At 36.1% G+C, this 17,844-nt stretch overlaps 1 protein-coding gene across 10 annotated transcripts in view; it reads left to right on the forward strand.

The window, feature by feature from the left end:
• Positions 1-17,844, forward strand: part of tnca (tenascin Ca) — a 107,240-nt gene that overhangs the window by 57,009 nt on the left and 32,387 nt on the right. For 6 of the 10 annotated variants that reach the window (XM_089130619.1, XM_089130621.1, XM_089130624.1 and 3 more), the window contains 8 exons: positions 1,484-1,747; positions 3,503-3,618; positions 7,912-8,065; positions 10,008-10,277; positions 10,841-11,026; positions 13,319-13,408; positions 13,893-14,156; positions 15,562-15,939. In XM_089130619.1, coding sequence (XP_088986745.1) covers positions 1,484-1,747; positions 3,503-3,618; positions 7,912-8,065; positions 10,008-10,277; positions 10,841-11,026; positions 13,319-13,408; positions 13,893-14,156; positions 15,562-15,939 — 1,722 coding nt within the window. The remainder of the gene's footprint in view (positions 1-1,483; positions 1,748-3,502; positions 3,619-7,911; positions 8,066-10,007; positions 10,278-10,840; positions 11,027-13,318; positions 13,409-13,892; positions 14,157-15,561; positions 15,940-17,844) is intronic. The other 4 variants (XM_089130622.1, XM_089130626.1, XM_089130627.1 and 1 more) reach the window with 1 other exon arrangement.

Below are 17,844 nucleotides of genomic sequence, written 5' to 3' on the forward strand. Positions count from 1 at the left end.
GTGTGTACGGTGTATAATTATTTTCTATATATAAGTACACACACATGCATGTATATATTTAAGAAAAAAAAGATTATATATATATATATATATATATAATATAGAAATATATGAATGTTTATAAATAATATCTATTATATATAAATATATATACACAGTATATACATGCAACTATTTCTTAAATATATACATGCATGCGTGTGTATTTGTATACAAAATAATTATACACACAGTACACACACATATATTATGTAAACACAATCTTTTATTTTGGATGCGATTTATCACGATTAATCGTTTGACAGCCCTAACAAAAAGAATAAAAGAATTAAAAACTAAAACCATTAAAAACATTTGTTGAAATAAAATAAATGTTAACTGGAATAAAATAAAATATAAAATACTTTTTTTTATTTATATATATATATATATATATATATATATATATATTATTTAAACTAGTTGCTAAGTCAATGTTTCTTTATTTTTCAAAAAAAATATGTTTTTACTGTATTTTTTAGGGATGCACAGATACCACTTTTTCCAGAACAAATCCAATACCTATACTTAATTTTTTTTAATTTAACCTTTATTTAACCAGGTTTGTCTCATTGAGATATAACATCTCTTTTTCAAGAGAGACCTGGCCAAGATAGCAGAACAAATTAGATTACACAATCACAAAACAAACACAAACACAATAAACGAAAAATTTAAATTTTTAGTACTTGCCCATACCGAGTTTTTACCTATTGAAACCTGTTTTTACCGATACCGATTTTTAAATATTTTTTTATATTTTACAATATTGGGCAGAGAAACCAAAAGAATATGAATCGAGCTTATCACTTAGCAAATAGATATTTTCCATGCCTAATTATGCCTGTTAAAATGTTTTTTAGGCTCTTCTGTTATTTTCACTGTTCATATTTTTGCATTATCATATTTTATCTTTAATTTAATAGCACCGTGAATATTTATAGCTCCAGCACGGCGCAGTGATATGTTTTTTCTACTGGCCTGCTTGGTCCAGGGATTCAAATTTTAAGACAGCAACGAAATATCACAATTTTTCGGTATAGAAATTGAATAAAGTATGTAAATGTAAAATTACACCGTAAAGTCTTCACAGAATAATAATAGTCATTATTAAAGTTACAAAACAAGAAAGCAGTGATTTTCTCTTTGTCTTTTGTTGTTAGATTAACATCGAGGACAAAGACAGCAGTGGGTTTATTCGGCTAATTATACACTCATCTCTTGACTATTACCATATGTGTGCCTGTGAAATCCACTAGATTTACATAGAGGACCATTAATAAGAAACAAAAGATCAACTCTGTGTAGCTTTATATTGAAACCTCTCCATAGTTTGGATGATTTTCGATCACCACAATGGAAACAGGGACAGTTTTCCGACCACTATTTGGTCATTCAGTCTCTCGACATCTGTGACATAAATGAGCTTTAATATCTTTCCCAGTCTCGCCACCGGAAGACCTGACCGTCACAGATGTAACCACAGAGGAGGTGAACCTCACGTGGAAGAACGAGATGCTGGTGACGGAGTATTTAGTCACGTACATCCCGACTTCACCAGGCGGCCTGCAGATGGACTTCCGAGTGCCTGGAGACCGGACGTCTGCTACCGTCTCTGAGCTGGAGCCTGGGATCGAGTACCTGATCAACGTTTATGCCGTCCTCAACAACAAGAAGAGCATTCCAGTCAGTGCCAGAGTGGCCACACGTATGTCCACACACTCTGCTCAACATTACACACACGTGCAATCACTATACACACCTGCACACTTTGTGGTGAAACAAATGTTTATATACATACTGTATATTTTGTCTAACACTGGAATTACAAATGTGGTCTCTTGCAGTTCGGTTTTCTCATACCTAACACCTATCCAATAATACTAATAACTATTTATTGTTATCATGTTTTCCAATACAAAAAAAAGAAAAGATATCTGAATCACCTGAGAGGCAAAACTGCATGAGACAAAAAGTTTTTAATTAATACAAGTTATGAAACCTGTCAAGAAAATCGCACAATTCACTCTAAAAAGACAGTAATTGTTGAAGAAATAAAAATGTTGGGGGCTGTCAATATTTTTCATCATTATTACTTTTTAGGATTATTTTATTATCTTTTTATTTTTTAGGTTTTTTTATTTTAATTTTAATTAATTTTATTAATAGTACTAATACAGTTATAATAAATAAAATAATATAATACAATTAATAATTTATATTTATTTTATTATATAATTAATTAATACATAATTGTTTATAATTATGACAGTTTTAAGCATTTCCTCTTACTCCAGCTCTCATAGCTCTCATATATAATATATATATATATATTAAATGTAATATATTTAATTTATTTTTAAATATTTTTAAATAATATATTTTGTAATATATTTTTTAACACACTAAAATTAAATGTAATATATATATATATATATTGAGGGGGGGGGGGGGCTGTCGGAATTACGCACCGTTTCAAAATATTGGTATTAAATCCATTTTCTGAGAATTTATCAGTCAACTTGTTGATTAAAACGATTGATTAAAATGAAATACAATTTATAAAAACGAAATTCTTTTAAAAAACATAATAAGTCAGAATTACTGTGGGCTATGTCTGACCCATTCCAAATGTTTTCCGATGTGGTGACTCTACTGATGGACCGCTCCTTGATCCATCAGTGCTTGAGTCACCGTATATCGGAAAATAAAACGTTTTAAACATGAATAAAACATATCCTGTTAAGCAGAGCATCAATTTAGTTCGTTTAAATAAGAGATCTAGCGCTAAAATGTTTTGTTTTTGAAATCAAGAGGAACGCTTGTTGCCGCTGCTGTCAGTTGTAGGCTATGTTCTCTGTGGCGCGCAGTCTTCACTCGGACGCGCACTTTAATCGCCTTTACGTCGGAGACTCTATTCATTCCGGTAAAATCACAAAATAAATGTGTCCTATGCTTGATATTGACTGTAACCACAGATGGACATATTCTGTTTTGATGAGAGAGAAAAAAACTGTACCTAGGGCGGATTAGAACCCGTAACCTCTGGCACTCTGGGCAAAAGAGCTACCACTAGACCATTAAAACGGTCAAATGAAGTCTGGCGGATCGACGTATTTATTTATGGGTTGAATAGAAAGGCTGCACAGTTTGACAAGTTTGTACCCAGCACTTCCGAATGTGTCTCTGTGCCCAGCAAATTTCAAACTGACGCCCGTGCTTAGGTGAATTTAGGGGGCGGCCGTAGGAGGGGGGCGGCCGCCCCTCCCGCCCCCCCTGTTCCAACGTCTATGCTCAAACCTGTCATTGCACATGCAAAACTGTCCAAACAGCATTTGGAACTAATCCATTGAGCCACTATACATTCGTGCAAGTAAATATCTTATATCCAGGAACTGATCATTGCTAATAAACTCTGAATGTCATGATACTCTGCTAATAAACCTGTGCTGTTTTCCTACAGATCTGCCGCAGCCTGAGGGCCTGAAGTTTAAGTCCATCACTGATACGTCTGTGGAGGTTTTGTGGGACCAGCTGAACATTCCTTTTGACGGCTGGGAGCTCAACTTTCGTAACACGGTGCGTGTCAAAGTGGGGGTTCAGGATTTCGGACATCATTTCCAAGTTAGCCTGGGTGTTATTTATCAGTGGAGACAGTTTTCAAAAAATTTAATCCAGTCGTTCCACTTGCTAGGCTAGTGCGAGTCAATGGTATCTGCTAGCCTGCCATTAAAAACAGTTTTACCCACTCCACAGAACACCAAAAGCAAATAAATTATAACGCCAGACTATCGATGTAAATGTAAATGTCTGTTGAGAGAATAATGTTAGAAATCAAACTACCCTTTCATCACATTGCAATAGTTAAAACTTTGTTCCCTGTATTTATTAGCACAGTCTACAGTAGCGGCGGAGTGATATGTAGTTACCTAGGCAACCGAGAGTGGTAGTGAGAGAGAGAGAGGTACTGAGTCCCGACCAAAAATATCCACTAATAAAGGCTAGATGTCATCTGCGCTGCTGGCCAATGGAGGTCGACGTCCGCACCTGGCGGCCATCTTGTCACAGGCAGCTCGCTCACTGGTAACATTGTTTTAATGGTGCATGTACTTTTTAAATCACCGTAACTTGCTCAATTTTCTACCGATTTACAAACGGTTTGGTTTCTTACAAACGTTATTTATGTGGCTATAATTCTGGATGATTATTTATTTATACACTTATTATTCATAAGTATGCAGTATCATAACTACATCTCTGCTGTTAATAACAAACCAGACCATTTGAAAATCGGTAGAAAATTGAGCAAGTTACGGTGATTTAAAAAGTACATGCACTATTAACACAATGTTACCAGTGAGCGCGCTGCCTGTGACAAGATGGCCGCCAGGTGCTGACGTCGACCTCCATTGGCCAGTAGCGCGGACGAGATATCTAGCCTTTATACAGATATCTATGGTGAGAGGTGGTACAGGTAGTCCTGACCATAGATATCCATTAATAAAGGCTAGATGTCATCCACCCTACTGGCCAATGGAGGTCGACATCCGCACCTGGCGGCCATCTTGTCACAGGCAGCTCGCTTACTCGTAACACTGTGTTTTAATGGTGATTGTACTTTTTAAATGACCATAACTGGCTCAATTTTCTACCGATTTTCAAACGATTTGGTTTGTTATAAACGTCAGAGATGTAGTTATGATATGAATAATACATGTATAAATAAATAATCATGCACAATTTTAGACACGTTAATAACGTTTGTAAGAAACCAAACCGTTTGTAAGAAACCAAACCGTTTGGAAATCCGCCACGATTTCAACGAGATAAGCGTATTTGTGTTCGTGCTGATCACTCATCTTACATCAGCTTGCCTGTGACAAGATGGCCGCCAGGTGCTGACGTCGACCTCCATTGGCCAGTAGCGTGGACGAGATATCTAGCCTTTATATAGATATCTATGGTGAGAGGTAGTACAGATAGTCCTGACCATAGATATCCATTAATAAAGGCTAGATATGTCGTCCACCCTGCTGGCCAATGGAGGTCGACGTCCGCACCTGGCGGCCATCTTGTCACAGGCAGCTCGCTCACTCGTGCATGTACTTTTTAAATAACCATAACTTGCTCAATTTTCTACCGATTTTCAAACGGTTTGGTTTGTTATAAACGTCAGAGATGTAGTTATGATATGAATAATACATGTATAAATAAATAATCATGCAGAATTATAGACACGTTAATAACGTTTGTAAGAAACCAAACCGTTTGTAAATCCGCCACGATTTCAACGAGATAAGCGTATTTGTGTTCGTGCTGATCACTCATCTTACATCAGCTTGCCTGTGACAAGATGGCCGCCGGTGGTGACGATAGAGACTCCGCTGTAAGACATCTAGCTTTTATTATGGATATCTATGATCCCGACTGTTGTGCGCTTCGGTTTTGTGTTTAGTTTTCGGCGCCGTACTGCTCACCGGAGCGAAGTAAAATTCAGCCGCTGCTGAAATGCGATCATTGAGATGGAAGAGTACTTTGATTTCTAACATTATTCTCTCAACACACATTTACATCAATAGTCTGCCGTTATAATTTATTTGCTTTTGGTGTACTGTGGAGTGGTTAAAACTGTTTTTAATGGCAGGCCGCACTAGCGAACTATGCAACTGGAAGGACTGGATGACATTTTTTGAAAACTGTCTCCATTGATGAATAACACCCAGGCTAACTTGGAAATGAGGGCTGATGATGTCGAAAATCCTGAACCACCCCTTTAAAGGCTTTTTTCCCTACGCTTTTACCTGTATTTATTTGTCTATTCAGACTAAAATAAAAAATGGAGGGGTGCTTTGACTCAGAAAGCACACCAAAATATATATATTTTTGATGTCTTACTAGGCAAAGGTATTTAGGTCAGTGTCGTTAACTTTATAAAAACATCCAATCATTTTTTGGAGCCACGTTCTTTTAAGCGAAGTGCGAGAAAAGTGTTGAAATATCTTGAAACACTTTTAATAACTTGCTGTAAAAATAATAGTAAAAATTTATTTCTGTACCAGCTGGTAGAACATAACATGTCAACCTTTAGGTCAGCAGATTTACTGCGGTAAGCGTTTTATTCCTAGGTGCCAGGGTTATACGGTCACGCGGCTGCTTTCAGAGTCTCTCTCTCTCGTGTTTAAAACAGAGTAATGGACAATTTAATCACTGTTCATTAGTAGAGATGTGAATGGGCATTTTCTCCATTTGAGTCAGAGTTACAGGCGGCCATGAGCTCATACACTCATTTAAGGAGCCATTAAAAAGAGCCATCCTTGAACCGTAAAGTCTCCATTAAGACTCCCTTTAATGGTGCTCCAGAAACCCCAGATGTTTGAACTGACGGCTCACTTTCAGTTCTGCCGTTTCATGCCACCAGCATTTAGGAAACCATCAACTTTTGCATGACACGTTTTCTCTGTCAAATCATGACTGCCAGTAACGGGTATAAATATAGACTCGCAGTTGGACTTCTGTGACTTTTAGTACACGTCTGTTAGATTTGAGGTCATCAAGTTCAGTGGTTTCCAGCCTTTTTGACTCCAAGGCTCCCCATTGACTACAACAATATTAAAATAACCCATTATTTTTTTTTTTAAAGGGATACTCCAATTTTTTTTTGGGAAATAGGCTCATTTTACAACTCCCCCAGAGTTAAACAGTTGAGTTTTACCGTTTTCGAATCCATTCAGACGATTTTCTGATATTTGGAAGAATGTTAGTAACCAGACAGTTTCTGGTCTCATTGACTTCCATAGTAGGAAAACATATATACGTCAATGAGACCAGAGACTGTCTGGTTACTGATATTCTTCTAAATATCAGAAAATCGGCTGAATGGATTCGAAAACGGTAAAACTCAAATGTTTAACTCTGGAGGAGTGGTAAAATGAGCCTATTTCCAAAAAAGTGGAGTTTCCCTTTAAGGATTTTTTTTTTTTTTACTCAAATATCTTCTTGATAAAATATTTTAGATCTTGGCATATAGAAATACTATATTCATTATAAAAATGCCCATGGAGTTATGATATTTTATTTATTATATCACCTTTTTTTGGTACGTTTTGCAATACAAAAAAAATCTGAATCCTTAAAACAAGATAAACAGTATCTCATACTTTGTCCGATTTTCAGAATCTGTTTCATTTGTTTAAGGGTAACTGTCTTGACATAACTCAAAAGCCAAGACAAAAAAAGACTGAAAAAATACAAATTATTAAATAGATTTTTCGTCATTATTATTTTTTAGAATTTTATTTCACCCTTTAAAATTACACCACCTTATATATCCAGGTTTTTGAGGGTGTGAATTGTTGTTTTGCCTCATTTTGATGCTTGTTTTGTCTTATTTTCAATCATTTTAAGTTATCTTTAAAGGGATACTCCACTTTTTTTTTTTGAAAAAGGCTCATTTTACCACTCCTCCAGAGTTAAACAGTTGAGTTTTACCGTTTTCAAATCCATTCAGACGATTTTCTGATATTTGGAAGAATATCAGTAACCAGACAGTTTCTGGTCTCATTGACTTCCATAGTATATATTTTTTCCTACTATAGAAGTAAATGAGACCAGAAACTCTCTGGTTACTGATATTCTTCTAAATATCAGAAAATCGTCTGAATGGATTCGAAAACGGTAAAACTCAACTGGAGTGGTAAAATGAGCCTATTTCCAAAAAAAGTGGAGTATCCCTTTAAGCCGTCTGGGAAAATTTCTGAGGCTCCCACTGATCTGGATTTTAACATTTACGAAATACTGTATATTACAGGTTTTGCAGAAACAATCACGACTATAGGAAGCTAAATGCATATTCTTCTGTCTTCTCCATAACAGAAGGAAGAAAACGGGAAGATCGTGAACAACCTGACACCTTCCCAGACCAACTTTGAGCAATCAGGACTCGGGCCGGGACAGGAATACAAAGTCACTTTGTCCGTCGTAAAGAACAACACCAGAGGACCCGAAATAAGCTCGACTGTAGTTACAAGTAATGCACCTTCTCTATTGTCCGTGTCATGATCCCATGTCAATATTGAAGTTAATGTTGAAGGCGGCGCTTTTGGTGCTGGAAACGGCTCTGAAGTGTCAGAGGTCAAAGGTGAAACTAGCTCAGCGGTAAAGAATTTGAAGGCCTGCTGGTTGGAAAGGCCAAGAAGAATAGAGGCCATCATTTAACCAAATTAAACATTTAGCGTGGGTAGCTTTAACAGCCCAATGCTGTGCTCGACCGTGAGAAATTTGGAAGATCCATGACATTTACAGCCTTTATCCAAGATAACAGCCAACAAGGCGTGTTTTGGCCCTTGATTTCTGACAGTAGTTAGTGTAGTTCCCCATTTTACTGCCTCAGATTGCTAGATCTGGAGATATCTGTCATGGTTAGGTCAATCCATTTAGGGTGAATGTGCTTATTTACTGCATGAAAGAATTGTGTAGGCATTGACAAGTTTATTGTCTAGTTTATTCATTTGAATGGACCCAAACACGACATATTAAAATTAGAGCCAGACCGATATTATCGGCCGATATTAGGCATTTTCCAAACTATCGGTATCGGCAGTTATAATGGCCAATAAATGAATATTTCAAAAATAAAATAAAAACGGACGGAATTCGCTTGAACCATGTCATGAGTGTTGGAGTTGTATAGTTCTGTCCAGCAGAGGGCACTCTACACCGTTCCTGTCGGCAACACTCGTTGAATTGGTCACGATACATACATTGCTTGAATAACAATTAAAAGAACATTCGCATCAGTTCTCTCAACTCAAATAAGCATGACAAAATTTGTGACTATCATGTCCAGTTGTGTTACTGTTAAATTAGCTGAAAGTGAAGCGTAAATAGCTAGTAATAGTCACGTTACGTTGTTACAGTGTAGTTGACTGACTGTCCTTTTAACTTTTGACAATGTGACTGAAGTATTTCTTCAATAGTGCGTGACAGTTATAGCATGAGACGCATCATCGCTCCTCGGCCTGTTATATTGAAAATGTATGTTTTATAATTTGCAGTATGATGTAATCCATTGCTAAATTATGGCTCATCATAGACTAGCTAACCCAATGCCACTATCATCAGTCTGTTCTGTTGTGACGATAAAAGAAACAAGTTTTAAAAAAAATGCATTATCATTTTATTTTAGTTAAAACTCATAAATAACTACAAATAACTAATGTTAGGGAAATCTGTTAATGTTTTGTTGCGCATTTCTGAAATAATAAAAAAAGTATCGGCCGATATATCGGAATATCGGATTTTAAAACCAACAAATATTTGTATCGGTATCGGCCTTCAAAATCCTTTACCGGTCGGGCTCTAATTAAAATGCAGTGTGCAAGTTGTCCTGCAGCATTTGATTTGATTCCTCTTGAATGTCTTGCTTTGGGATAGGTGTGTATTCAAATCAAATAATTAAATAGACATGTACATGACGGTAACGGTAACATAATGGACAACAAACTGGCACAGCACTGCAAACACAAGTGCTGCATCTGAAATGGTATACTCTCTTAAACAGGTAATTATTTTGAATAAATAATTACTTCATGGCCACTAAAAAATACGTTGTATATGAGTATGAATGTAATCAGCGTCAGTCACGTCGCTTCACTGCCATTTACAAATCCTCTCCCATGGCCTCATGGGATTGAAAAGTGTCAATCGTAGGTAGTAGGAAGTAGTAGGATATCCAGAAACGTTTTTTTTCCCTACTCTTTTATGAGTACTACGATTTCTGACATTCTTCTTTTGTCACATTCAGGTTTTCGCCTACTATTTAGTAAGGAAGTATGCGATTTTGGATGCAGACACTCACAAAACATACGAGACGAGCACTCTGTGAATAAATGAATGAACACACAACCTGAGACGATATTATTTGAACTGTAACTTAGTATAACCACCACATATCCCTCCTTTTGCTGAAGGAATCGATTCTCCAGGACAGGTTGGTGTTAGCGATGTGACTGACAGGTCAGCAGTGATCTCCTGGTCCAGGCCTGTGTCTCAGGTGGACGGGTTCAGGGTTTCGTACGGGCCAAGCACAGACCCGTTAGTCCATCGTGATGTCGACCTCTCGGCCAAAGACACGCAGTACAGCCTGGAAGACCTGAAACCCGACACTGAATACAGAGCGTCTCTCAGTTCTAGAAGGGGAGATTTGACCAGCGAGCCCATCTCTGAAAGCTTCACCACAGGTATGATCACTCGACACTCTACATGAGTTTGTCATTTTAAAGGTATAGTAGTTCACTTTGAAATTAATTTTTGGTATGTTGTATCTTACCACAAGGGCATCCAAGATGTAGGTGTCTTTGTTTCCGCAGTAGTTTCAATTTTGATATTTTTAGGTCAAACCGTTCTTGTCTGTTAGTCATACAATGGAGGTCTATGGTCACCACCTCAAGGAGCATGCACAGAGAAGTCGAACGATATAAATGATATAAATGATATGAATACTTTAAATAAATGAGTACTTACATTTATGAGTCATTAAATCATGTTTAATTTGGACTTCTCTGTGCATGCTCTGTGAGGTGGTGACCATAGACCTCCATTATATGACTGACAGACAAGAACGGTTTGACCTAAAAATATCAAAATTGAAACTACTCCGGAAACAAAGACATGGACATCTTGGATGCCCTTGAGGTAAGATAAAACATACCAAAAATTAATTTCAAAGTGAACTATCCCTTTAACTCAGGCTCAGCCAAACTAATGTTTTACTGATGCTGGGATTGATTTCTGTGTGTCCCAGGCCTGGATGCCCCCAGTGACCTTAAAGCTGTTGATCAGACGGACAACAGCATCACACTGGAATGGAAAAACAGCCGCTCATCCATCGACGGATACCGGATCAAGTACGGACCGATCGCAGGAGGTGCTCACGGTGAAGACATGTTCCCTAGAAGAGCAGGAGACACGACATGGGCCACAATTACAGGTAAAAATGAGACTGCTGTTATTGAACTGCATTTTATTTACTGTTACATATCAGGAGTGTTATAAATCAAGATACATTTACTTAAGAAGCAAAATAACGGATGGTATCTAAAAAAAGAAATACATTTGTGACTATAGACCATTTCACAAGATGTAAACAACACTGGTCCAGAAGCACTTCCTGTTTCAGTTTGTAACCGTTTTCTTTATTTCACATGTAAAGAAAACATCTTAAAGATGTTTGTTTAACTTTTTGATTCAGTTTTCAATGTTCTGTTGGTTGTATTTTATCCCAGCTTTTATGTAGTGTTAAAAAACTGAAACAGGAAGTGCTTCTGAACCAGTGTTGTTTACATCTTGTGAAATGGTCTATATTTGACAAATGTCTGTCAATAGCGTATTAATTCAAAGGGGAAACAAGATTGCCTCTTTCCCCATTGGTAGGTATTTTGCCACGAACGCAATTCGTTTTGATCAATTTGTCAGAAAACGAGACTTAACATCTTAAATCATTTTCCCCCTAATTGATTTAATTTTTATAAATTTGAAATGGAAAACAAGATGAAAAATACTAAGCAAGGAAATCTTTTTTAACAGTGTGTTGATTGTGATTTTGTCATTTAGTCTGGGGAAAAAAGGCAAAAACATGCAACACAAATATTAAAGGGTTAGTTCACCCAAAAATGAAAATTCTGTCAGTATTTACTCACCCTCATGTTGTTCCAACCCCGTAAGACCTTCGTTCATCTTCGTAACACAAATTAAGATATTTAAGATATTAAGATCACTCCTGTATACTAGTCCAGCCTTTCTCAAAGTGGGTGCCGCGGCACACTGGGGTGCCCCCTAGCTGTGTCAGGGGTGCCGCCAAAAAATTACGTAGGCTAAAAAAAATGTGGAAAAAAAAAAACCCAGAAAAAAAACCAGCTGACATTTCATATATAAATATATTTGAATTTACATTCTTCTTTTTAAACATATGAACATATTAATAAAATTGTAAATTCATTTTAGATAAACATATAAAATTAATCATAAAAAAATCCGTCTCACAAGACCGAAGCAAGACACACACAACTTGACGCAAGTGACGCAATCCATAGCAACGCGTTATAGCAACACCTCAGACTGACAGAAACGTAAAAATAAACGTGAATTTAGGCCACTTTAGTTACAGCATTATGGATCGTTTTTTGAAAAGAAAATCCCCACAAGAGCCGGGGATTTTTATTTTATTTTATCTGCATCCTGCACTTCATTTGAGTTCTCCTGGTCTGGATTTGTTATTGGGTTCTTGTATTGGGCGGTCCACCTCTTACGGTTTTATGGCATTTGTGTCTCTGATTAATTATTTTGTGAATTACTTTGCAAACCTGTGTTTTTAAAGGTGCTATAAAGTTTTTATTATTATTGTTATTTACAGTTCATATTATGCTCTGTTCATTACTGTTCTGTCTAACTAAACAAGACATTTGCATTTAAATTTGGGTTATGCAGTGTTTTTAAATTATATTTTACACTGGGGTGCCTTGAGATTTTATGCACTTTTGAAAGGTGCCCTGACTGAAAAAAGTTTGAGAAAGGCTGGTCTAGTCCATAGGCTTCTTGAGGGAAAGACTCTTGATGGGCTCGAAAAGTCATTAAAGACATCGTTAAAATAGTCCAAGTGACTACAGTGGCTCAATTTGAACTTTATCAAACGACGAGAACACTTTTTGTGCGCAAAAACAAACAAAAATAACGACTTTATTTCAAATATTTACTTCCTTCTTTTATTTTTGGGTGAACTAACCCTTTAAAATACACAATAAGAACAAACTATTTATGTTTTAACTTGAAACTAGAGTTGTAAAATAAAAAAAGTCATGTCAGTCAGTTATATCCAATATTATACTTCTGCTGTGATATTTTGCACAATATGCACAAAGATAAAAGAGAAATATCATTCCAAAAATTATGTATTAAAAATGTTTTATCCAAAAACGATAATTTTAAAAGAAAGAAGGAATGGAAAGTGTTTTTACAAAATTAGAAACTGCACATTTCTGTTTTTAAACCCATACTGTACAGTGTGCAAGATTTTGATTCGTTAAAGAAAGTGAAATTTGTTTGCTGATGTGCAAACATGCAGCATTGTATAAAATCAAAAGGATTGTTTGAAGAAACTCACATAAAGAAGTGAAAATGTTCACATAGAGATGTCATAGCTCAGAATTTCCCCTCTTGTTCCCTGCTTGAAAATGCATCAGTTTAGAGTTTCATCCTCTGGATTAATGGATTGTGTGTGCCGTAGGCCTGAAGCCTGGAACGGAGTACGGCATTGGAGTCACAGCCGTTCAGAATGAGAGAGAGAGTGTGCCGGCCACCACCAATGCACTGACCGGTGAGATCTCTTCTCTTTATATGAGCGACAGACACTACCGTTCAAAGCTTCAAGATCAATATCATTGTTTTTTGTTTATTTGAAAGATATTGATACTTTTATCCTGCAAGGGTGCATTAAAGGAGTAGTTCACTTTTAAAAAAAACTTTTGCTGATAATTTACTCACCCCCATGTCATCCAAGATGTCCACGTCTTTCTTACTTCAGTCGAAAAGAAATTAAAGGTTTTGATGATTTTCTCCATATAATGGACTTCAATGGGGTCCAAACGGTTCAAGGTCCAAAAGACAGTTTCAGTGCAAACTGCAAACTGTTCAAAGGGCTTTAAACGATTCCAGACGATGAATAAGGGTCTCTCTCATTTAATAAATAAATAACAAAGTTTAAGTTTTATACACTCAAATGCTGTATATTTGGAACACAAACAAAGATTATCCTAAAAACTGTTCTCTTGACCGATTATGAATCTTCTTTGCCCACATAGATCTGGATCCACCTCGAGACCTGGAAGTGCGAGACTCCTCTGAAAGCACTCTGGATCTGGTCTGGAAGAGACCCCGGGCCAAGATCTCCACCTACAGGCTAGCGTTTGTGTCTGCCGACGGGCGACGGGAAGAGCTGGAGCTGCCTGCGACTGCCACCACACACACGCTGACCGGCCTGACCCCCGGCATGCGCTACACCGTCACCCTGGTGTCAGAACGTGCACGGAGAAGAAGTGCTCCAGCCACTGTGGCCGCATCCACAGGTGAGGGCTTCCTTACTTTTGTTTGCTTTTGCAACATGATAATGCTATTGTTCTGTTTGCAGGTGTGGACAAGAGATTGTGAAAATGATCATGACTAACTTTATATGCATGCTTTTTCCCCCAAAAATATTCAGTTTTAGGCATGAAACATTCAGTAGCTACTCTATGCAAGGACGCTTCTATCTTAAAGGAGTAGTTCCCTTTTAAAAAAAACTTTTGCTGATAATTTACTCACCCCAATGTCGTCCAAGATGTCCATGTATTTCTTTCTTCAGTCGAAAAGAAATTTAGGTTTTTGATGAAAACATTCCACGATTTTCTCCATATAATGGACTTCAATGGGGACCAAACGGTTCAAGGTCTAAAGACAGTTTCAGTGCAAACTGTTCAAAGGGCTTTAAACGACTCCAGGCGATGAATAAGGGTCTTATCAAGTGAAACGATCGCTCATTTAAAAAAAAAAATAACAAAGTTTAAGTTTTATAAGCACTTTATTATGTGATGCACGTTCGTGACTCTCCTATTTGAACTCATTCATCAAAATGAAGGAATTTTTTCCCAAGTCAACTCGTTCGTTAAATGAACCAAATAACAAAAAAATTAAAAAAAAAGATGTGCTCATTTTGATGAACGAGTTTGAACAGGAGAGTCACGAACGCGCATCACAGAACAGAACAAGGCGAGCATTTGAGCTTATAAAACTTAAACTTAGTTTTTTTTTTAGTTTTTTTTTTTTTAAATGAGCGATCGTTTCGCATGATAAGACCCTTATTCATCACCTGGAATTGTTTAAAGCCCTTTGAACAGTTTGTAGTTTGCACTGAAACTGTCTTTTGGACCTTGAACCGTTTGGTCCCCATTGAAGTCCATTATATGGAGAAAAATCCTGGAATGTTTTCATCAAAAACCTTAATTTCTTTTCGACTGAAGAAAGAAAGACGTGGACATCTTGGATGACATGGGGGTGAGTAAATTATCAGCAAAAGTTTTTTTAAAAGTGAACTACACCTTTAACTCTGGGGGAGTTGTTCAATGAGCCTATTTCCAAAAGAAAAGTGGAGTATCCCTTTAAGCAGGTTCAACAGATCTGCATACTTTCTGTAGTCGATTGTTTGCATTTGTGCACTTGCGTGAAGAGTGTTTCCTGCCATAACTAACTAACTGTGACACCAGTAAATCAGATCACAGATCTCCCTCCACACAGCTGTGTATTAAACATCAAATATGATCAGAATATTTGCGATTATGATCAGCGTTTTTCACTTTCAGGAAGCGTATTGTGTGAGGGCTTATGGTCCAGATGATAGTCAATCATATTTTGTCTTGAATGAAGGGATTTGCACGTGTGTCATGAGGTTTCATCCGGTGTTGCCCAGTTTCAAATGTTTTTGTCTTTTTCTTGTAGCATCTTTCACTTTTTATCTAGCGAACACATTTCCTGAGCTCGGTTCAGCCAAAGGCACCGACGACAATGTCATTAGCTTTGTGCCTCTCGACAACTCTGGCAGCGGATACGAGGATCCCACCGGCACCTTGACCGTGTCCAATGTCACGTCTGATGGATTTGATCTTTCGTGGGAGTCAAATATGCACATTGGCTATGATAGTTACACTGTAGAACTTAAAGATTTCTCAGGGAAATGGGACAAGGAGGTTCATCTCAATGTGGAGGTGAACAGCACTAAGATCCGAGGTCTAAGGGCTTCCACTGAGTACCAAGTAAGGCTTTATGGAATATCCAATAACCAAAGATCTTCACTACTAGAAGCTGTAGCAGTCACAGGTATAAACTGTCTTTGGGTTTCAAGTCACCTGTTTGATTTCGTGCCATTGCTACGAAATATAAGAAATGATTGGTTTCATAGGACACATTTTGCATGATATATGATATGCAACTGCTCCCATACATCAAATGGTAGAGCAAAAAAACATGCATGATGATGATGATGATATGGATGCTTATTGGGCTGGGTGATACAGAAAAATATTAGGGCTGTCAAACGATTAATCGCGATTAATCGCATCCAAAATAAACGTTTGTGTTTACATAATATATGTGGGTGCACGGTGTATAATTATTTTGTATACAGTATATATAAATACACACACATGCTTGTATATATTTAAAAAATATTTTCTTTTTATTTTCTTTGAATATGTATATACCGTATATCATTTATATTAAATATAAATATTTTATATAAATAATATTTTTTTTCTTAAATATACATGCATGTGTGTGTATTTATATAGGCTACATACAAAATAATTATACACACCGCACCCACGTTATGTAAACACAAACTTTTATTTTGGATGTGATTAATCGTGATTAATCGTTTGACAGCCCTAAAATATATATATATATATTTTTAGTATTTTTAGTATATTTTTGAATATATATATTCTAATATATATATATATATATATATATATATTTTACATATGTTTCACTCTTTTTACTCTATTCACAATTTATCTCAATATTTAATTTTGACCATTTAATTTTTTTTTTATAAGAGGAGCCATTATAACAAGAATTGAAGCCAATTCAGGTTGTTTAATGCAATAAATAATTTTTTTTGCTAGGAAAAATGTCACATTTATTTATTTGATTAATTGAATATAATAATTATAATTATTGTTTGTTTAATATTAAATTGAACCAAACATTTGCTGCTTAAAAATACATAAATGCATAAAAAATATCATGTAGACATGACCTTCATGCAGCCAGCGAATAATGATTCAGGCATAAAATTCTAACTTTTTTTTTTATACATATATATATATATATATATATATATATATATATATATTTATTGTAAATATTCAGTATATCACCCAGCCCTAGTTTATAAATGCCAAGAATATCCACAAACCCAGTGGAGAAAATAGTTAATGCTCATAACAAACTAAACTCTGTTGTGAAAAAAAAGAGAAATGCATGAGAAAACTGATTAGTAGAATGTTGTTTAATTAACAACGAATTGAGTTCATGCATGCCGTTTCCTCAAAACATCTCGAGGTCTGCATTGAAGTGTCCCATGTACTTCCACTCTGGTGGACTACTTGGAAACTTCAGCGATTAATGGCTCATCATAGATAGCCATTAATGCCAGATGTTTTCAGATTCATGCATGCAGGTTTCAATACATCATTTGCATGTGAATTAAGTTTTATCGCATGCAGTGTGTCTCAAATCTCAGTGCACGTTGAGAAAGTGAGGGGGGAAATATGTTTTGAATATATAATGTATATGAATGAAAATGCTTTTTATGGTCTTAGTTAAATATAATAACCCTGACATACACATGTGGATGAAATCCCACATGTTAAAGTGGTTGCAACTATTTAATGAATACAGCCTCATGGCATAATGTTAATTCAAAAAGAATTATAGAATGTACAGTAGTAATTATTTTACAATTATTAATGGAGCAAATCAGAGAACCACTTCCCAGGATAAACACAAGTGAATATAGTCATATTTTAAAGGGGTCATGACAATTATTGTAATATGTTTCCTTGAGGTTGACTTATATTGTATAAAATAACAAATGAAGAGTTCAGATGCAAAAGCCTCTAAATGCCATTTGAAATTTTCTTCTTTAATGATGATTTTTATCAAACTTGTATATTTAAGTTCAGTAATTTCACTTAAATGGCGATGATAATTACAATTGTT

This window comes from Pimephales promelas, chromosome 4, assembly GCF_988280905.1.
Source record: "Pimephales promelas chromosome 4, fPimPro1.hap1.1, whole genome shotgun sequence".
In the NCBI taxonomy this organism is placed as follows: domain Eukaryota; kingdom Metazoa; phylum Chordata; class Actinopteri; order Cypriniformes; family Leuciscidae; genus Pimephales; species Pimephales promelas.